The sequence below is a fragment of the Rhamphochromis sp. 'chilingali' genome (assembly GCF_963969265.1).
Source record: "Rhamphochromis sp. 'chilingali' genome assembly, chromosome: 20".
NCBI lineage: Eukaryota > Metazoa > Chordata > Actinopteri > Cichliformes > Cichlidae > Rhamphochromis > Rhamphochromis sp. 'chilingali'.
The window spans coordinates 8,070,254-8,090,911 of record NC_137947.1 but is presented as its reverse complement, the minus strand read 5'-3'; the positions used below and the strand labels follow the sequence as shown (position 1 = coordinate 8,090,911).

The following is a 20,658-nucleotide window of genomic DNA, read 5'->3' as shown; positions in this document are numbered from 1 at the left end:
GTCTGTCTCATTTTCTCGGCCGACTAAACAGATCAATTATTTATATCGCATGCAGACGCAAGTACATAAAGAACATTAATGCATCCCATACACTCTCATTCATTACCACTGATAAAAAGCCTTAAAAGAGAATTATAAAAGTCTCCACATCTGAACATAAACTGCTGCCACCCCCCCCCCCCCCCCCAAAAAAAAATCCTCCACCGGTGCAGTAATCTTTACACCATCTTGCTCCATATTGTTTGAAAGTCATAATCCCCTGATGTGCTGTTAATGTCCCTCAGGTTACAGGCCTCACTTACACTCGCGTTGCCTCGGGCTAATCTCAGATTATGGTTCTCGTCGCACAGAGGCAATTACATTTTAAGTGAAAGGCTTCCTCTCGATGGCTTATGTGACTTAATAATCGCTTTATAGCCAAGAGTCCATATTTAATTTATATATAAATCGGATATGTTGTAAAGACTGAATCCTGACAGTTAAAGACAACAACGTAAAAGAAACATTAGACCTGAAAAGACTCATTTATGTACAGATTGAAAACTTCCTTTCACGCCTTTAGAGGCTGAGACATAAACTGGATTTTTATAAAATTCCTTTTGTGTTGAAGTTTTAGCTTCTAATACAAGAAATCTATTTTTGCATTTAACTTAATTAGAAGTCCAGCATTTATAGTTTATTAGTAGGTTTTACATTAGAGCTTTAGCCTCTATTAGTTCGTTTGCATCCTCAGCACTGGTGAGTGGAGCTACCAGATGGTAGACTTTTGGTCTTTGTGACACATGGCTCCGAGTGAAGCCATGGCCAGATAGCCCAGCCCAAGATAATTGAAATTTCATTAAGGTTTTGTGTGTGTGTGTGTGCCTAGGAGTGGGTGTGGGTGTTTATGAGTCTCCATGGGTGTGTTTTTCTCTATGAGCAATATTGAGGGTGGGGGTGGGGCAGGGGCTCCACCTGCTGCCACCTGTTCGTCTGCTTTGTCTTATAAAAGCTGCCCCGATGTCTCCAGGATCACAGACACCTTGGACTCTTCAGTCTGAGCACTCCTTGGAGTTGCAAATACTTGAGACCCCGCACACAGGGAAAGCCTTGGAAAAACAAATAAATCAAAGCTCAGAGAAGCACTGAATCTTGAAAGTAGGAACCTCTTTGATAAATCTGATTAGTTTGCGTCTTCAATCGAAAACCATGAAGGCCCGTCGACCCAGCTGCACCGACTCTGGATCCGAATCTTCAGAGCTGGACTCCAAGAGCCCGGAGAAGTACGAGACTGCTACGAGGCGCCGGATGGCTGCCAACGCCAGAGAGAGGAAGAGGATGCAGGGCTTGAACACAGCCTTTGATCGCTTACGTAAGGTGGTCCCACAGTGGGGCCAGGACAAGAAGCTGTCCAAGTATGAAACCCTGCAGATGGCCCTCAGCTACATCGTGGCCCTCAACCGGATCCTGACAGATGCCAGGAGGCACACTGGTTCTCACAGGCAGTGGCTGGACCTGCAGTTTGATTGCGTGCAGCCTGAAAACTACTCCTGCCTCATGAGGTACGACTCCGCTACCGGACAGGAGTACATCCACTCATCGCTCTCGTATCAGTTTGACGGGCACGAGGTGCACGCGTAAACTGCTCCATCGAGTAGATAATCAGTCATGTTGTTGGATGTGAATGACAATGTGAATCATTTTTCTCCAGTCTAGGAGACAGTAAATACATTTGTATTGCATTATTTTCATTTTGTATGACAATCAAAGAGTCTTCGGTTTCGGCTTGAAGCCTTTCATTTGTTTTTGCTAGGAAACCCAGCAATGTTGAGCAAGTTTTTGTTCAGAGTATAGCAATGAAACAGCTGTAGTGTCATTGCAGACCGTTAGATTGTACTGAGGATACAGGCAATGTTGTAATTTTTTTAATCGGTTATTTTGATGTGGCCCTAAAAAAGCTGTGCAATGTTTGATGGATTATGCAAAAATCACTGAGGTCTTAGATGCATAGCTGATGTCCAGATAACTAAAGTAACTATTTTCCCAAAGTGTAAATGCATGTTTGTAGATTTGAAAAAAAAGAAAAAAGTATGTTATTTTTCAACAGACTTTTTTTTATTATAGTTTTTCATCAAAAATAAAATTATTTTGTATGAAACTTTATAAGTGTTGTTTTTATTGGTACAGCTATGAGAGGTTTTCTCCCTTTTCACACAGTTTATTGCTATTCAAGTTTGCAAAATATACATATGAAAAAAAGCTAATTTCTGAGTACTTCATACCAAAACTGTGACGTTTAAAGTATAACAAAGTATGGCATTTAAATGCTTATAATGTCACTTTGCGTGAGGAATTATCACTGGGAAGAAATAATTTACAGCATGGTTTGTGTTGCACATGTCAAACTCCCTGTAAGAGCGAAGCCTCGCTCTGCAGCCTCGGTATTAAATCATCCTTTAGTTTGAAGGTCCTGTGCTTTGAGATAAGACACTTTTACATCACGGGGTGGAAAATAGCCTTTGTGATTAATTTGCATCATTTAGCAAATCAACTATCAAATTTACTTGATACATAAAGACTTTTCTTTTAAAAAAACAGTACAATCATTTAGTTTAATGTAAGCAGAGATAATCATCAGCGACTCTTACAGCCACAGGGCTACCCATCTAAATAGCCGTCATCATCATGATCATCATCATTATCATAAGCCACTGAAAAGTGATTATTACAGATATGAGTAAGTTTGAACAGTGGCACAAGCCGCAGCAGATTAAGGAAGCCTGCGTGCCAGATTCTACCACCGCTTCAGCAGGGGAGCAGAAATTAAACTCTATTGTGTGGCAGTGGGTGTGCGTAATCGCTCTGTTCAGAGCCAATGAAGCATGAACGCCCATAGCTGGCCCCAAACTCTATCCGCGTTAAGATGAAGACATCTACAGCAGTGCTTTAGCTGTAATGTCCAAACACTAACGCATTAAACTCATCTGATTACCCTGCTGTTCTTTTGTGTAGCTGTGTTTGGATTTAAGTGCTTAAGACTATAATACAAGTGGCTGGTGCTGCGAGAGGCTTGTTATAGCACAAGCAGATGATGCAAAAATTAATAAATGGAAGAGCTAAAAGTGCATAATGGAAACTATTCAGAGGCTGTAAGTGAAACTCCAATTAGACTCATTAATTCAGCCACAAGTGGTGAACAGTTGGTAACAGAGAATATACTTGACATGCAATTAATCGATAGTGACAACAATGTGCTCAGCATGGAAGTAAACTGTCTTTCAACTGCTGAATTATTCAGCCTTATTCAGCTCATGGCTGCGTGTTTATCCTTTAATAGGACATTTCCAGCAAATTAACACGCAGGACTGTGTAGAGATTCCTACAAAAGAATGAAGTTTATCATTTACCAAAGTCCTTTATGTCATTTCGAAGGATGCGAGTGATGGGAAAGCTACTCTTATTTTGTCACCTCCGCCAAGGACATGTTTTGGTAGCGAGCGCGTTGTTGTTTCTGTAAACACGATAGCTCGAAAAGGTTTGAATGAATTCTGATGAAAGTTTGTGGGGGTGTAGAGTGAGGTCGTGGTAACAGTCCATTAAAATTTAGCTTACACCCACCAAGGGCTTCAAAGTCAGCTTAATGATTTATTGGTCACAAATGGACAAAAAGCCTTATAACTTATAAACTAGGATTCTTACAAGTATGGTGTGTACTGTCAACATGTAGAATTTACTGTATAAAGATTTCAGATTTGACCTCTGACCTCTTGTTCAAGGTCAACAAATTGAAATAGATCAAAGTCATAATAATGCTAGAGATAGTTGAAACTATGTTTCTTATTGCCATTGTTTGTATTGTGCTATATAACGCAACATTAGACCTCTGACCTCTTCCTTAGGGTCAAATACAGTTTCATATAATATCTTTCAAATGTTTCTAAGGTGGCACGGTGGTTAGCACTGTTGCCGCACAGCGAGAAGGTCCTGAGTTCAATTCCAACATCAGGCTGGGGTCTTTCTGTGTGGAGTTTGCATGTTCTCCCCGTGTTTGCGTGGGTTCCCTCCGGGTACTCCGGCTTCCTCCCACTGTCCAAAGACATACAGCTTGTGGGGATAGGTTAATTGGATAACCCAAATTGTCACTAGGTATGAATGTGAGTGCGAATGGTTGTTTGTCCCTGTGTGTTAGCCTTGCGACAGACTGGCGACCTGTCCAGGGTGTACCCCGCCTCTCGCCCTATGACAGCTGGGATAGGCTCTCGCGACCCTGAAAAGGATAAGCGGAAGTGAATGGATGTTTCTAAGGTTCTACTGCCTTTGTTTGTATTGGCAACATTTATGATACCAGTATATATGTATTCTAAATATCACATTATAGTTTGCATTGAACTATCATCTCACATTTGACCTCTGACCTCACTTTTCCATTTCATATCTGCCTTTAGAGAGAGAATGAGCTGCCTAGTTAATCTGAAATATACTGTGGTATAATATTATATAATGATCTTGACTTATTCACAAATCAATACCTGTTGTCCATTAACTACTCCTACATAATGTTTACATAGTCAAACTAAACATCCGTCCACCACCCCAAAGTAAGGAGTGCCCAGAGAGTGAGCTAACTTGGTGGAGGTTTGCGCTCTCTGAGTGCTTCTTGTTTTCTAATTGAATCAAATGGAAAACCAAACAATGTTAGTTATTGTTCTGCATTATATATATATATATCCAAACACTATAGAAACCAGTATGTCAATGCTGTGTGTTAGCAGAACACCTACTGTGCTGTTACGTCAATGTGTTTCAAAGGGTCTCAATCTCAAGACTACAACAGTAGACCAGCAGCTCCTCCCTCAACACAGCTGATGTCATCCACCTCTCCAGCAGGTGTTCAAAAGCTGCCGACACTGCTCAGCTTCACTTTCCTCTTTAATCGAAACACCAGAAGTTCCACACAGAGAAACACACGCGTCTTGCACCATGAAGACCCTGAACAATCGGGCTGAGAGCCACCTGACTGGGCAAGTGGACTTTGAGTTGGACAAAGTAGGTAATGGGGGCTGGGTGAACCAGGGCTACTGTAGCTCCCCTCCACCCTTCCCCCGGGTCACCACTGTCTTCAACCCCAAACCCCACTTCGAGGGGAACATGAATAGCCTGTACAACCTGGATACCCCGATAGCGCTCCCAGAGGACCCACCAACCAAAGACCAAAGTCTGAAGAAACGAAGAGGCTGCTGCTGTTTTATCAAAGGCAAGAACACATTTGAATCTACCTCATGTTGACATTTCTTCTTCGAATCTCAGCTGTATGAGCAGTGTAACAAGTACGAGTAAAACCAGTCGAAGCCTGGTACACTTCTGCTTGACAGACCAGCAAAAAAACAAAAAAAGCTTGTGTCATGTAATTACATATTGATGATTTAAACTTCTATTTTCCGTAGCACTGTGGGGGACAACGCTGACCGAAAACACCTCTGACAACAGAGAGCAGTTCATCCGAACCACGCTGCGGGAGCTGTTGGTCTATGTCTTTTTCCTGGTGGACATATGCCTCCGTGAGTACTCCACATCAACATTTCTGCTCGTCACTGATCTCAAAAGTTTTGACTGAATGTTCAATATGCTTAATGAATGCTTAATGTTCAACACTCTGGTCAATAACTTCCTGTCCACGCTTAATCTTATGATATTAAAAATGTTTTCCTACATTTACAAAAAGAAGTTATTCAGACACATTTTTACTTACCAAAAAATATCCTGTATTTAATTTGCATAATGTTGTCATTGAAATATGGGATACACATCCAAACACATCTAAGTCTACTTTCAAACACTGTATTTGCATTACTGATCACTTTAAAGTGCTCACTGTTTGACAGGCTGTTAGGGCACTCTGGACTGTTGATTTAACATTAAAAGTATCCCCGTTGCTTTAATGGCTTCTACAAAATAGCCTTCCCATTTTTCTTTCCCAAAAGCCATTGTCCAGCTAGGATTGAAAGGGATGTGCCTTTTAGCGATAAGAGCTTTTAGCGTCATCCTTTGTCTGGGTTAGATTTACACTGTTTGATGAGGCCATTTGCGTCAGGACAGCGTGCTCCCTCTTCAAACAAATTACGGCCTCTCATCTGGATCTGTTTGATAGCTAAAGCGATGTAAAAACAAAGCAAAAAAAAAAAAGAAGCCAAACAACAAGTCTTCAATGCAGGTTTGCGTGTCAGCATTCGAGTCTTATCTCAGAAAACTGAATGGAGCAACGTTCAGAGCTGAGCCTGACCAAAGCCAGATAGGAACCAATGACCGGGCATTAACGATGTGATTACGTTGTCTTTCAGTGACATATGGGATGACCAGCTCAAGCGCCTACTATTACACTAACGCCATGACGAACCTGTTTGTGAATACACCCAGTAGCAGTGGGGTTACGTTTCAGTCTATTGGCTCCATGGCTGACTTCTGGACCGTAAGTTTTCCTCATTTTTCCCATGGCAGTGATTTTTCTGCTACTAAATGTTTCTTTCTTTTCATCAACATTTTTTTTTCATTTCCTTCAAAGCTGAGATGTTCTCAAAATTTTAAGGAACTATATGATTCATTTAACCGAACATGTATATTAGTGCCTGAACTCAAATGGAAACATCTTAAAAACAATTATAAAAACTGATTATTCCTTAAGTACAATATGTTCTTCCCTGCATTACCACATCACTTAAAATGACCAAACAGTGATGTTTGTGTTACTGCTTCTTTCATATCTTTTTCCACATGCTTAAGATTTTACCAATACTGTTAATTGTTACTGATATGTTTATTAGTACATGCAGGAATATAAAAATATGTCCTTCCAACCCCATAAAGAAATGAGTAGTTGTTTTACTAGGCCTAAAAATAAGAAGCTTGGTTTCCAGTGATCCTGCCTGGTAAGTTTCAAACTTAAACACATCTGCTCTCCTTACTTGTAAATGGTAACAAATAATAAAACTCAAAAATGTAAATCTATGCAACATCTATCACATCATATCCAAACTCTTGTCTTGATTTTTTGTAGATGTGTTTTTTTTAGTCGATGGTATCAATTTGAAAATCCTACGTCGGCTCATTTTTGAGTTATTGGGTTTACAAAGTTGGGTGTCCACACCACCTGACGCTTGCCTACCGGTCTATTTCCCCCGTTGCCTGCAGGGTGACAGCAATACCCCAAACCTTTCAGGCTGAGGGGTAAAATTCACTAAGAACACAAAGAAAGGTACAAATCAAACTCTTTCTTTTTATGAAAAGTTCGCCCAGGGCCCACTGTTGAACGGACTCTACTGGACAACGTGGTACAATAACCAGCCCTTGGAAAGCGGAAACACGTCTTTCATCTACTACGAGAACATGCTGCTGGGTGTCCCCAGGATGAGGCAGATCAAGATCAAGAACAACTCCTGCACTGTCTACAGTGACTTCGAAAATGGGATCAAAGGCTGTTTCGCTGTTTACACTAACCAGAAGGAAGACGAGCAGAGCTTCGGCCTCATCAACGGCTCTGCGTAATTCACTCACTGTTTTCTTACTGACATACAAAGAAGTGCAGAAGCACAATTTAGTGTTCTAAGTATTTGTGTTTTTCCACTGCAGCTGGACCTACCACACAGAGAAAGAGATAAAGGGTTCCTCTTACTGGGGCTTGGTGGCCACCTACAGTGGAGCAGGATACTATCAAGACCTGAGTCGCACACAAGAGGAGAGCGCCAACATACTGACAGAGCTACAGAACAACCTTTGGCTGGACAGAGGAACCAGAGCAGTCTTCATCGACTTCTCCACTTACAACGCGAACATCAACTTGTTCTGCGTCATCACGTAAGGAGCATTACTGCCCATTGCACCTTTACCCACCTGCTGATACCCATCCATTGGTTGACCAAAGTGTCATCTGCTTCTTCAGGTTGGTGGTTGAATTCCCAGCGACCGGTGGAGCAATCCCTTCCTACCAGATCCGAACAGTCAAACTGATTCGCTACATAACGACCTGGGACTACTTCATCCTAGGCTGCGAGTTGCTCTTCTGTGTATTCATCCTCTACTACATTGTGGAGGAGATTCTTGAGCTGAAAATACACAAGTTCTCCTATTTCAATAGCATCTGGAACATACTAGACATTGTTGTCATATTGGTAAGAAAAGATGGTTCAAACATGTCATTTTATCAGATTTTTCAGGGCCTTCTAAAGACTAACAACCTTCTTACAGCTTGCCATTGTTGCCATCATATTCAATGTATTTCGGACCATCAAAGTGGACAGCTTGCTTGGGAATCTGCTGAAAAATCCTAACATCTATTCAGATTTTGAATTTCTGGCATTCTGGCAAACCCAGTATAACAACATGAATGCGGTTAACCTGTTTTTCGCATGGATCAAGGTAAAGAACTGACACCTTTCAGTCCAACATATTGCTTGTGCGATTTTGCTTTGTTGTCTCTCCAGAGAATGTGTGCTTTCTTCTCGTCCTTGTAGATTTTTAAGTACATCAGTTTCAGTAAGACCATGAATCAGCTGTCCTCCACGCTGGGCCGATGTGCCAAAGACATCTTCGGATTCGCCATCATGTTCTTCATCGTGTTCTTTGCTTATGCTCAACTCGGATATTTGCTCTTTGGAATGCAGGTTCAAACATTCAGCACCTTTGTAAAGTGCATGTAAGTCGTGTTGAAAACAATGGCAGGATGAAGGGTTTTAATTGTAACGAGCATCAGTTAATTAGTAGTTCTTTACAATTTTTGTCCACCCCACAGCTTCACACAGTTCCGAATTATTCTTGGAGACTTTGATTTTGATGCCATCGACAGCGCTAACAGAGTCCTTGGGCCGATCTACTTTGTCACTTATGTGTTTTTTGTTTTCTTTGTTCTGCTGGTAAGTCATGCACGAGATAACTGATAATAAAAGCATCTGATCCGAGAAGTCACATTATCTTGTGTATTTTTCCCTCAGAACATGTTCCTGGCCATCATAAATGATACATATGCAGAGGTGAAGCAGGAGCTCTCTGAAAAAGATGAACTACAAATTACTGACATTTTTAAACAGGTAAAAGCTAATTCAAGGAAATTGGCATAAAACTAGCCATATTTATGGATGATGTTTTACCAGACTTTTCTTGTAAATCAGAGCTACATGAAGACATTTATGAAGCTGAAGCTTAAAAAAGAGAAAATATCAGATGTTCAGAAGGTTCTACACTCTGGATCTGGAGATCTTGAATTTCAGGACTTCAGAGAAACTCTTAAAGAGTAAGTGACAAAATATCAAAAAGGAACACTTGATTATTTTACTGTTAAACCTGAGCCTCACTTCTGTGATGATTTTGAAGGATGGGACATGGCGATCAAGAAATAAACGCAGCCTTCTCCAAGTTTGACCGTGACGGGAACAAAATTCTAGATAAAGACGAACAGAGGTGGATGAAAGCTGAGCTGGAGCAAAAGAGGGTTTGTGCACATTAAAAAATAAATATGACTATGTTCATATTTATAAAAATTTTCTGATCATTTCTTATTTTGATTGCCAATTAACAAAATAAATGTTTCTTGTGCTTGTGCGTTTTTGTCAGGAGGCTCTCAGTGCCGAAATCAACAATCTCGGAATGAACTATCAGATGGAATTACACGAGAAGCCGCCTGTCAAATCCAACGAGCACAAGAGCAATTCCAGTCAAACCTTTGTGGAGCGGGAACATTTCTTGAGGTGGGACAAATTTTAAACTTAACCTGCGAATGCACTTATCTCATTCTCCTAACCAGAGTAATACATTTAACTCAATTACCTTTCTATTGCCACAAAAGTCTGGCCAAACAGGTTCTTCACCTTGAAAGCTCCGTGGCAGGCATTGCGTCCCAGACTGAGCTGATTATGGAGAAACTGGGATTACAAGGGAAAGCTAAAGACGCTGCAACAGCAAAGAAACCGTGACCAGTAACGATGTGAGCAAACATCACTTGTAAACAGCAAGATTACATGTTAGAAATCTTAAACAGCTCCAGAAGAGTACATTCAAGCTACCAAGTGTGTTGTAGTATCTAGAAAATGAGAGTAGACTTTCTTGGTTGCAGTCTTACAAACACACAACAATTAATTTTAAATTGCCCTTATCCAGAAAGATGAAACTGTCTCAGATAGTCATGACTTTGGTCAGTGAGGACAGCACAACAGACGCCAGAGATGTCATCCCGAAGGCAAGCAGTACACAGCTCCACCAGCAAGTGATGTATGTAATTAACCTCTGAGGAAAACAACTGGATAAAAACTTCCTAATATACATGTTAAATAAAGTACTGACAATACGACATTTCAATATTGAAAGAACAGAAATCATGCAGATATGTAAATTGTATAAATAATATTTTGTCTACTAGCTGACTGCACAGTTTAAGTATATATATATATAAAATGTTATGTTATGCATTAGTGCTGTGTAATATAATATACGGTACTTAAATAGAGAAGTTGTGTAATATAATCCAATTCTGGGCAATACATATATCAACTAAATTCCAAGTGAATACTTTGCTTTAATCTATTGATGAATGTTCACATTCGCTTACATTTGCTCAATATCTATTGGCCAATTTGATAGTTTATATGGTTTAGCGAAATGGCTCAATTTTTCAACACCATTCCAAGGTGTAATAATCATACTCATCACATTGGGATGCACTCACTATGAAATGATACCAGTGTTTGAAATCTTGCAACAATTCTTTTCTCAAGTTTTGTTTCAGTAAATCTTTCAGCTCTCACACCATCTTTAAAGGAAGATCAATTTAAACATACAAAATGAATAAAACTTAATACACAGTGTTTAACAAATTTATTAGACCACCACTAAATGTAAGCTTTATACCACAGCTGTCTTAAAATACCAGGGCAGGTAATAACAAAACGATGTTTACGTTTTTGTGATGGTTAACTCACCAAAATAATATTAAAATATAATTATTATTGTCCGTGAATTTTCCATGAATGTACCATTTTACAAGAAAAGTAGTAAAACACATTGTTTTTGATTAAGTTGCAAAATTAGTTAATTTAGTGGTTCAATGTTATGTTTGATTTTTTCTGATTAGTCCAGCGTGTTGGTTCAAATTTGGGTATAAAAATGTGAATTCAATGATTTTTGGTTCTAAACAAGTTTTGATAGGTTTGTATTTTCTTGTTTTACGAGAGGTTTAACACATGTGTTAAGTATTATAAAAACCATAACACATAACTGAGACATCAAACAATAGCTAATGTCATCATTATCTGCTGATAGGACACTAGCAGTCAAAAGTGAATGCTGGCAGATACCAAACCTATTCCTGTTAAAAATGGAAAAATATGTCTATTATCCAAGTACAGTAAACACTAAAAAGGGCAGAAAGATTTTGAGCAAATGTGTGAAACGTGTTGTCTTCTATATTAATCTAAAGTTTAATAATTGTCATTTATTGTGTCTGGTAGGCAGTGAATATATGGTTTCCTGCAGCAGCATTTATTAGTCCTCAATAAATGTACCGAACACTCAAAGGTTCAAAGGTTTCTTTATTTGACGTGACTTTGTTGAGTTTTTCCATTAAATGTGAAATCGATTCAATCCTTTATTATTATATAAACATCACTTCTGTTGTTCAATTTATGTGTATAATGGTCAAAAAAAAGCAAATCGTCATTACATTCAATAGTTTAAGCAACAAATATATTACATGTCATTAGCGTGCAGTTCAAGTTGATACATCACCTGCTTCCTGCTACATCCTGAAAATGGCACAAAACTTAAAATGAGGAAAAATTAAAAGGAAGATAATTTAGATTTAAAATGGAGCATCTTTAAATAACAAATTCAGAATTTACCAACAAATCAATTAAGGCTCATTCACAAACTATATTGCTTAAATTTAATGATGGAGATTAACTTTGTAACATTCTACCTACAGTATCTACATCAGTTTAAGTTTTGAGGATTTGTGATCAAGGTTTGTATTTACACTCTAGACAAACAAGACCCTGTTTAATTCAATGAAAACCCCAGCGCAAATGAAAACAAACAAAATCTGTATCAGGTTTGTTGGCTAGCACTACAGAACGAGCAGGTAGCAAACAGGGAGTATGATATTCTGTACAAATGGCACAAACACAAATAAAATCCAAAATTGCAGGATGTTTGAGAAAAATCCTTCTGTCGTAATTTTTCAGCGGGTTTCATGATTTACCCGAGACGTGTCAATATTCTTTAAACCGAAAACTCAGAATGCGTAAGGGGAAGTTTCTGCCACATTAACAAAACAGTAATACGTGCACTTAGGAGACCCTCCGCTTTCAGAATAAAAGTAAAATAATTCTTTGTGACCCTAAAACATTTGAGCTTTTCTTTATGCTAGTGGGTAATTAAACCATAATATTTGAATTATGCAATAAAACTAGGGCTGGTTATAGTACAAAATTCACTCTACAACTCTATGCAGAAAATTCAAAGCCACTGGAAAGAAGTGGTTTTAAATGATGGCATTAACACAGAGGAAGAATCGGACAAAAACGTTTAAGAGTCAGCATTCCTCTAGGAAACCAGCCCCAGAATCAGCACAGCAGGGTTTGTTACCTTTACAAAGTTTGGGGGGGTTAAGCAGTTTTTACAATACTTTCTATATACAGAGACTGGGTGCTGCAGCCGTTCCTTTGAGACATTATGAATTAGTCCATCTTGGCTGCAGTACGGAGTAAACTAAAATTCACTGAAGTCTGGGAATCGGATTTAAAAAACAAAAACGACAACAACAAAAAACATGAAAATTCTAATAATTTTTTGCTTTTAGACCTGTGTAGGTGAAATCTTCTTGGTACACAATCCCATTTCCCACCTGAATCTCCTTTAAAGCCACAGTTGTTGTACAGAGAGTTTCTTCACATATAATGGAAAGGTAAACTACCATTCCAGGGCCTCTATTCACAAAGCATTTTTGACTTAAAATATTAAAACAGGACTAAAAGTCTGGATATTTTATTCCCTGAAGATCCAGACCAATGTTGAGTGGGTCATTCTTGCGGCTCAGTGGAGTGTAGCACAAATCCATGGAGGATTTACCTGCTCAATCTATCATGAACTCGCATGAAGGCTTGTTTTACGCCCTAAAATGACAAGCATGACCAGAAAATAAACTTTCAACCTAAAAAAAAAATATTGCCATAGTTTGGTTTTTAAATATTAATGTTGGTATGTTTGAGGTTTTCACGGTTTTTAATCCTCATGAGCTGATGGATTAAAAAAAAAAATTATAATAGTGGCATTTAAAAAGTGTGCGCTATGTTACACGTACATTTTCTCTAAGGCCCTTTTGTTTTGTAAAATATGAAAGAATTTGTACTAAATTGATGTTTTAACCTCCTAAGACCCGAACTCTTCCACGGCATGCATTTTGATTTCTCTTTGATATTTGGACATATTGGGGCCCGATGAATGTAAAAACAAAGAATTACCAGATCTTTTTTAACCTTATTTTTGTTTTTAAGAAAAATAAGAGCCAAATATGAGGATATTCGTTTAAAATTTTGATAGAACAGTAGCAGTATAATGTCCTTGTAAGTGGATATCAGGCCCTTGTAGAGCAAAATTCAGTATTTTGGTCTAAATAACCCAAAATGTGATGTCCACATATGTGGACGCCAGGTCCTAGGAGGTTAATGGGTTGGCCCACTGGTCAACCTGTTAAATGTGTGATGAAAGGAAAGGCATTGTAAGTTCTGTCTCTGTGCCAAGATCTCTACCCTGTAGGCATGAATCCTCGATGTTTCACATGGTCTAGCACTCATAAGGACGGTGCGTCCTTAAACACGTACTCAGACAAAAACAGTTGGTTTGGCTTTACTTGAGAAGCCCAAGAGCACTTTTTCCCCCCTCTTTTAAAACAGAATTAGGAATAATAATGGAACAAACTTTTTTTTTTTTTTTTAAGTGTTTTGAGTTTAATTGACTGTGATTAAAATCATACACTCTACACCAAAAGCGAATACACACCTGTACAATATTACCTAGATTTCAAAAGATTCAAAACTGTATCACTAACAGCATTATTGCGTATAGGGTATTTCCTCTGATGAAGAAAAGCAAATATTATATAAACACATTTATTATAAAGGAAATATCTACCATTCATTTTTAACTTTGCATGAGAGCAAATACCATACTGCTGTACTCAGAAGTAACACAATTACTGTTGGACAGTACAGCTCTGATCACCTGACCTTTATGTAATATTGCACAGGGGTGTGCTCCCTTCTGTTGTATACTGTAATTGTGTAGGAGCAACTATTAGCTAGAAAGGCTTTGTGAATATGGCCCCGCCCTTCTTTTACCACAGCAGCTGTCCAAATGTAAGAATGCTGTGTCGCCTTGGTATTACATTGAGGTTAGGGCCTTCTTACTGCGTTTGGTAGCCAGCCATGCCGAAGTTGGCCAGGCTGGACATGACTGTACCAGGCGGGGCTGCGGCCTGGGCTGATGGAGATCCAAAGCCTCCCATCCAGGCTGTTGACTGGGACTGCCTGAAATGATATCAGTTACCCAGTTAGTGCAAATATGGACAAAAATATCAAGTGTGCTGTAAAACAAATCAAAGAGACAGTTCTTCTCTTTATTAAAATATAATAAGTGGTGTTTAAGTGAAACAGTGTAGTTATACAAAATATCAAAAGTCAAACTCACTCTACTCCAAAACTTTGCTGGTTCCATGTCTGGCCATACATGTTGTAAGAGGGCATTTGCCACCCATTGGTCACATACTGCCCATACTGCTGCTGCTGCTGCTGCTGCTGCGGATTCCCGTAGACCTGGTTCCACTGTCCCCACTGACTGTAATCAACCTGAAGGACATCAGATGACAGAAATGTGAGTAAATATACAATCTCTTACCCGTTTATTCAACAGCAAAAATAACACAACAAAAATACGACACTAGAAACCTTTTTGATGAGTAAATTTCCTCTTCCTTTTTTTGTGTAATTTTTTCTATATTCTGGCTTAAAAGCAAGATTATTTTAAGAGTGGACAAAGTCACGAGTTTCAGGGTGTTTTTGTGGTTTGGAAGTTAAGACATCAATAAACTACATTCTGATTCTAGTGTGACTAGTGTGTAGTCATTCCTACCAATTGTGACATATAAAACGCACATTTTAACACCACTTATGTCACACGTTCTCTCTACCTGCTGTGGACTTTTTGCCATGTCGGGTGATTCTTTGCCCCAGAAGCACTTCACTACGTGTCCTTCAATGACTGTGCCATTTACTGAAACAATGGCATGGGCAGCACTGTCATGGGAGGAAAACCTTCAAAGCAAAAGAGTAGATTGAAAGTCAGATTTTCTACCAGACAAATCACAGGGGGAGTTCACTTTCATACTGCTGAGACCATATTTGATATCATATTACAAAAAGAACCAAGTTTCCTGCTAAGCTTGGATGGAGTTTAAAATGAAAATAAATAATTTAAGCCCTATACTTAACATTAAGACAGGGACATGTTTACCAGCATGTTAAATAACTTCCTTTAATAACATCACATGCACATCGAAACTAAAAAACTTTAGAAATGCTTTGGAAAACTGCATAGGGACAACAACGTGGAGATATTTTTCTCTCTTATCCAGAGTTCTACAAGCAGGAACGCTGAATAAACATAACAGCAACTATCGCTGACATTGAATAAGGTATAAATGGTCTCTGACTCATGCAGTGTGCTTGTATTGACACCTAGAGGCCAAATGCTGCAACAGAATCAAGTATTACCTGATGAAAGAATATCCTTTCTCTGGGAAAACCCGGACTTCCATTATCTGACCGAATGGTGAGAAGGTCTGTCGCATTAGATGTTCTGGATAAGATAAACAAGAGTTCAAAAAAAGGGTTTACAAGGTTAGTTCATTGGAGGCAACTTAAAAAGTTATTATTACAAAGTGACTAGAGGGTGCAACAATGGCATCTATAGAATGTGACACTTGCCTGATAGCCCTGATTGGATCCCTCCACAGTACACAGTGCAGTTCTGTGGACTGGATTGATTCACTACGTCATCAAACCTCAGCTGCTTTGAACCATCTGAAATAAAAACAGATTATTTTTAAATAGATGATTATAATTTACACATTTAGTTCATGCTGATAATAAAATCCAAATCAAATCTGCAATTTATGCCCATAAAAGCGCTGCTATTTTTAAAAAAAAATCAAACTACACCCAAATGTGACTCATGAAAAGGTGAAAGTGAAGATAAAAGTGAAGGAAATTAAGAGAATTTATTCTTAAGAGAGTTTCTTCTATATTTAAATACAATATCAAAATGCGTTGATAACAGACTCTTTGGCTGCTTTATTAGGTACACCTGTTCAACTGCTTGATAATGCAAATATCTAATCAGTCAATCACATGGTAGCTACTCAATGCATTTGAGTAAACCAAGCATCAGAATGGGGAATAAAATATATTTATGTGACTTTGAACATGGCATGTTTGTTTGTCCCAGACAAGCTGGTCTGAGTTTCCATCTACTGGAATTTTCCCAAAGCCATCTCGAGTGTTTACAGAGATAAGTCTAAAAAAACCCTAAAATATCCAATGAGTGTCATTTGTCTGAGCAAAAGTGCAACAGTAACTCATTTAACTACTCATTGTAATAAAGGTTGGCAGAAGAGCGTCTGTGAACGCACCACCTTCAACTAGATGGGCTACATCAGCATCGGATGACATTCCTGTCAGCTACAATTCACACAGCTACAATACACCAAAAACCAGAAAACAGAAGATTGGACCGTTTCCCGATCTGATTAATCTCAATATCTGCAGCAGCATTCAGACGGTACAGTCAGAATTTGGTGTGAAAAACATGAATGCATGAATCTACGGAAGAGGATTGGGGCCAAAAAGAAGTGGGCACGTCTTCTTTTTTTTTTCCGAATTCTTACTTTTTTCTCAGAATTCTGGAAAAGAAGGCAGAAAAAAGACGTGCTCACTTCTTTTTTTTTTTCCCCAGTGGCCATAATCCTCTTCTGTATGGAACCCTCCTGCATTAGAACAACAAAGCTTATCATATCTTATGTGGTAGAACGGGAGATTCACATCATGGATTCAAGCTAACAAATCTGCAGCAAACATGTGATGCTATCACATCAATATGGACTAAAATCCTTCAGGCACTTAGTTGATGCTCGGGCAGAGGGGAAAAGGGGGTCCAATACTAGCAAGGTATACCTATTGAAGTGGCCAGTTAGTTTGTAATCATAGCACCTGCCGAAACTGGATATGTGACAATACTCACTGTCCTGAGTGCTCTTAGGAGCTGGAGGTTTACGCGTAGCCCAGTTAGTTCTGATTTGGCGCCCTCCGAGCCACTGTCCCGACATGTTAATAATGGCATTCTCTGCATCCTGCAAACCCAAGCCAAACGATTACTCATGGATTTGATAGATTTATAAAACTCATTTGTGGCCATGCATGACTCTTTTTAATTTTAAAATAGTAACTGAAACTGGTGATTAAAATAGGAAACTAGTAATGCTAGATGCTTGTAGTTGTGATAAGACTAACTATTAATAATTGAGTTTTGAATGTATTCAAGTAGGATAAGAAACAGAAAATAGAAATAACCTTCAGTCTGTGTTCTCGCACTGGAGCCTTACCAGTTTGTTGTAGAAGGACACAAATCCATACCCCTTTGATTTGCCTGTCGTCATGTCCTTCACAACTCGGGCATCCCTGGAAGGAGAAATGAGAACAACTTCAGCGCACTTTGAAGTTTAAATCTTCTACACTAAAACAAAAAAAGGAACCACGCAAAACACAATGAACTGTGAATCCTCTACTCTGCCCTACATTAAGCTAAATTAGCTATCATGACCTTGTACTGACTCGTAATATAACTTCAAAGCAACACTTGCAAAACAAGTACAAATACATGCAGCCTACAGTACTGTCATTAAATCATTTCTGATGTATTAATGGATCTTTACCACTAGAGCACCACTGTTTGCTCAGTCCTCACAACAGTAGGCTACAGATTTAAAAATCACAAAGCAAATGGCTATGGATTACCATGCATTCTCATAAGCTGCTGTTTGTACTCTTACTACAGACAGAGATAAATAGAAAATATCAAAAAGAGAAAAAAGGAATTAAACGGCATACATGGCCTGTTAACAGATTTCTTTATTTTTCCTGGTCAATTCTTTACCACCAATATGGAGTATGGAGTTTGGGGAGCTGCAAATTTTGAGAAATTGACATTTTCAGAATTTTTGGAAGAGGATCATGGCACTACAAACAACACTATGCAAATCAAAAATAAGACAAAACACAGATTTAGAGGAAGACATTTTGTACTGGAATTTGTTAATCTAAGCTAGGTCATGTTAATACATGGCATCTACAAATAAAGACATATGGAAAGAATGGAATAAATAGAGAAAAAAACTACATCTGAGTCTCCAGAGTGAACAGTTCCTTGCTGTTAGCCTTCAAGCTCCTGTCCAATCCTATGAGCATTTCTGTAAAATAACCAAAGTGCTATTACTTCACTGAGACTCAAAACTAAAAGCTGTTCAGGTACATATACACAGCTTACATTTTGCTAACATACTGTACAGTTTACTTACCACACCCTACATATGCATATAAAACTGACAGTTCAGTCATAAAAATAAAGACATAATAGACCGACCACACTGTCAATGCAAATGTGTCGCCACTCTATATCTAAAAACAACAACGACATGATTTTAAAGGTATAAGTTACTCCATGTTTAAGTATGTTTACATGCATCGATGTGGGGCCTTTTCTACTCAATGTAAGCAATACTCTTTGTGACAATAAAGGGCTATTCTATGCTATTCTATTCTATTCTAGTGTTAATCCTTTCCTGTTACACATTCATTATGTTGTCTGGTTCGTTTTTCTCTCCAAAAGGTGTGCACAAAGCGCCAATTTGCAGTCCTTGACAAAAAAACATAATTGTCTTTCATCCAAAAAGATTGTGTCAGAAATGCAGGCCTCAATGTGTAATGCAACTTTCTGTTTCACCTTTACAACCTATAAAACCTGTTTCTCAACCGACTGGGAGGAAGAAAAAAAAATATCAGTGGTTGCACTGAAACATATTCTATTACACATAAGACAAGTAGAAAAAAATACACACACAAACACTCTCCCACTCACACACACACGTAAAAACTTACGATATTTTCCCAAATGGTGCAAACGCAATCCTGACATCCTCAGTAGTAATCTCTGGATTCAAATCACCCACAAAAACATGGAAGTGATCTAGTACAAAAGAAAACACGGACATAGTAAACAAACTATTTGCCAATCCCCAGTAGACTCTGATTCTAGCAGAGTGTACGTGCGTTTGTGTGCGTGGTGGTGTAGGGGAATCAATAGGTGATCACTCACTGGATGTGTCTTTCTTCTGGCTACTTGGAGTAGTGGCCCAGTTTACTTTAACCTCCTGAAAACAGAATTCACAGAGAGCACTTAAAACTGTGAAGAAGAATCAGGAAAACAATGTTGTATGATATTCAAGGATGAGAAGCATTAACACAACAAATAAACTTAATAACTTTGCATATAATCTTTTAGAGCAGCTATGTCCCACCTTTCCTAATATCTTCCTCCCATTCATGGCTGCAAGGGCTGCAGCAGCATCTCTGTGTTCAAAGAACTCCACAAAGCAATAGGGATCATTGCTCGTGTGCTGTAAGGATAAGATCAGACACAACAGATTAACAGTGTGGCTCAACTAAAACTACAACTCAGTGAAAATGTTTTTATTGTCTTCAGGTTTCTCAACAGTGAAGGCTATCTTTGCCGTTAACTTTTGAGTTAACATTAGGACACGACAACAACGTAGAAAACAAGATAACCCAGCAACCTTCGCTGCTTACCTCTGTGATCATTTTACAGCTTTTGCATGGTCCTATCTGGGTGAAGAGTTGCAGGATCAGAATTTCTGTTACATCCCTGGAGAGGTTTCCCACATACCTAGAGGAGGAAAAATAAAAAGAAGTCCACTTACTCCTGGAAACAAGCTACAGCTATATTTACTTCGAAAAAGTGAACTACGGGTACTTCGTTTCTGGTATTACAGTATCATTGGGGATTATGAGTTTTTGAAGTGAAGTTCCTTACAGTAGTCTGTTTTTAACGATGTTAGTAACATCTAACAGACAGTTGTTAACACGTATATATAACTCACATATACTTATTAATTAACTCTTATGTCAATTAACCTGACAGTAGTGGATCATAAACGCTAAATGTTTATGTCGTCCAGTTGTTTGTGAAAACAACGGGTAGCTAATTTAGCCACCGAATACCGACGATAGCGAAACTAATGACACGCAACGTTACTGCTGGACACGAAAAACTACTTACAGGGTTCTGGGGTGGGTTTCGTCGTCCATAGTCGATGCTGAGAGTAACCAGGGAAGAAAACGCCACTTACTAGCTAGTTCTAGCTGGTATTAACTGGCAATTAGAAACCGCAACTAGCTAACTAGCTTAGAAGCTAGCTAACCGGGCGCCAGGGCATACGTCACACTGTGAGAGTCCAGAGTACGTACGTGCGTGTGCAGGAAGAGACCCGTCACATAAGGTTGAAGTAATAAAAGG

General features: G+C 38.8%; 3 protein-coding genes across 6 annotated transcripts; 2 read left to right on the top strand and 1 right to left on the bottom strand.

The window, feature by feature from the left end:
* Positions 1–1,033: 1,033 nt before the first annotated feature.
* On the top strand, positions 1,034–2,009 carry atoh7 (atonal bHLH transcription factor 7). Its single transcript, XM_080869305.1, has one exon. The coding sequence runs from the start codon at positions 1,189–1,191 to the stop codon at positions 1,618–1,620; it is 432 nt and encodes a 143-aa protein (XP_080725431.1). The 5' UTR covers positions 1,034–1,188; the 3' UTR covers positions 1,621–2,009.
* A 2,918-nt stretch (positions 2,010–4,927) lies between these two features.
* Positions 4,928–13,989, top strand: pkd2l1 (polycystic kidney disease 2-like 1). Of its 2 annotated transcripts, XM_080868129.1 has the most exons (15): positions 4,928–5,233; positions 5,424–5,537; positions 6,318–6,445; positions 7,261–7,514; positions 7,603–7,827; positions 7,913–8,141; positions 8,218–8,388; positions 8,484–8,665; positions 8,762–8,882; positions 8,961–9,056; positions 9,138–9,259; positions 9,340–9,457; positions 9,580–9,713; positions 9,812–9,949; positions 10,123–13,989. In XM_080868129.1, exons 1-14 carry the CDS (start codon positions 4,960–4,962, stop codon positions 9,936–9,938), a joined length of 2,295 nt encoding a protein of 764 aa, XP_080724255.1. In that variant the 5' UTR covers positions 4,928–4,959; the 3' UTR covers positions 9,939–9,949; positions 10,123–13,989. The 2 variants fall into 2 exon arrangements, with proteins under 2 accessions (XP_080724255.1, XP_080724254.1); XM_080868128.1 differs by having other exon boundaries at positions 9,812–13,989.
* On the bottom strand, positions 12,755–20,602 carry tial1 (TIA1 cytotoxic granule-associated RNA binding protein-like 1). Of its 3 annotated transcripts, XM_080868131.1 has the most exons (12): positions 20,422–20,602; positions 19,932–20,028; positions 19,643–19,741; positions 19,441–19,495; positions 19,224–19,311; positions 17,672–17,747; positions 17,311–17,419; positions 15,999–16,094; positions 15,786–15,870; positions 15,203–15,326; positions 14,704–14,861; positions 12,755–14,543 (listed from the first exon to the last, which is right to left on the bottom strand). In XM_080868131.1, exons 1-12 carry the CDS (start codon positions 20,448–20,450, stop codon positions 14,420–14,422), a joined length of 1,140 nt encoding a protein of 379 aa, XP_080724257.1. In that variant the 5' UTR covers positions 20,451–20,602; the 3' UTR covers positions 12,755–14,419. The 3 variants fall into 3 exon arrangements, with proteins under 3 accessions (XP_080724257.1, XP_080724258.1, XP_080724259.1); XM_080868132.1 differs by lacking the exons at positions 19,441–19,495; positions 19,643–19,741; positions 19,932–20,028; positions 20,422–20,602 and adding an exon at positions 18,177–18,251 and having other exon boundaries at positions 19,224–19,266; XM_080868133.1 differs by lacking the exons at positions 19,224–19,311; positions 19,441–19,495; positions 19,643–19,741; positions 19,932–20,028; positions 20,422–20,602 and adding exons at positions 18,177–18,251; positions 18,466–18,509.
* Between the last annotated feature and the right edge of the window lie 56 nt (positions 20,603–20,658).

What these genes read in the sequence shown, in the direction of transcription:
- atoh7 (XM_080869305.1), top strand. Translation starts at nt 1,189, where the DNA reads ATGAAGGCCCGTCGACCCAGCTGCACCGACTCTGGATCCGAATCTTCA.
- pkd2l1 (XM_080868129.1), top strand. Translation starts at nt 4,960, where the DNA reads ATGAAGACCCTGAACAATCGGGCTGAGAGCCACCTGACTGGGCAAGTG. An exon ending in CCATGGCTGACTTCTGGACC is followed by an intron (nt 6,446 to 7,260) that starts GTAAGTTTTCCT and finishes TTTTATGAAAAG; the next exon opens with TTCGCCCAGGGCCCACTGTT. An exon ending in AGCACCTTTGTAAAGTGCAT is followed by an intron (nt 8,666 to 8,761) that starts GTAAGTCGTGTT and finishes TCCACCCCACAG; the next exon opens with CTTCACACAGTTCCGAATTA.
- tial1 (XM_080868131.1), bottom strand. Translation starts at nt 20,450, where the DNA reads ATGGACGACGAAACCCACCCCAGAACCCT. An exon ending in GGAGGAAGATATTAGGAAAG is followed by an intron (nt 19,496 to 19,642) that starts GTGGGACATAGC and finishes TTCTGTTTTCAG; the next exon opens with GAGGTTAAAGTAAACTGGGC. An exon ending in CCAGAAGAAAGACACATCCA is followed by an intron (nt 19,312 to 19,440) that starts GTGAGTGATCAC and finishes CTTTTGTACTAG; the next exon opens with ATCACTTCCATGTTTTTGTG.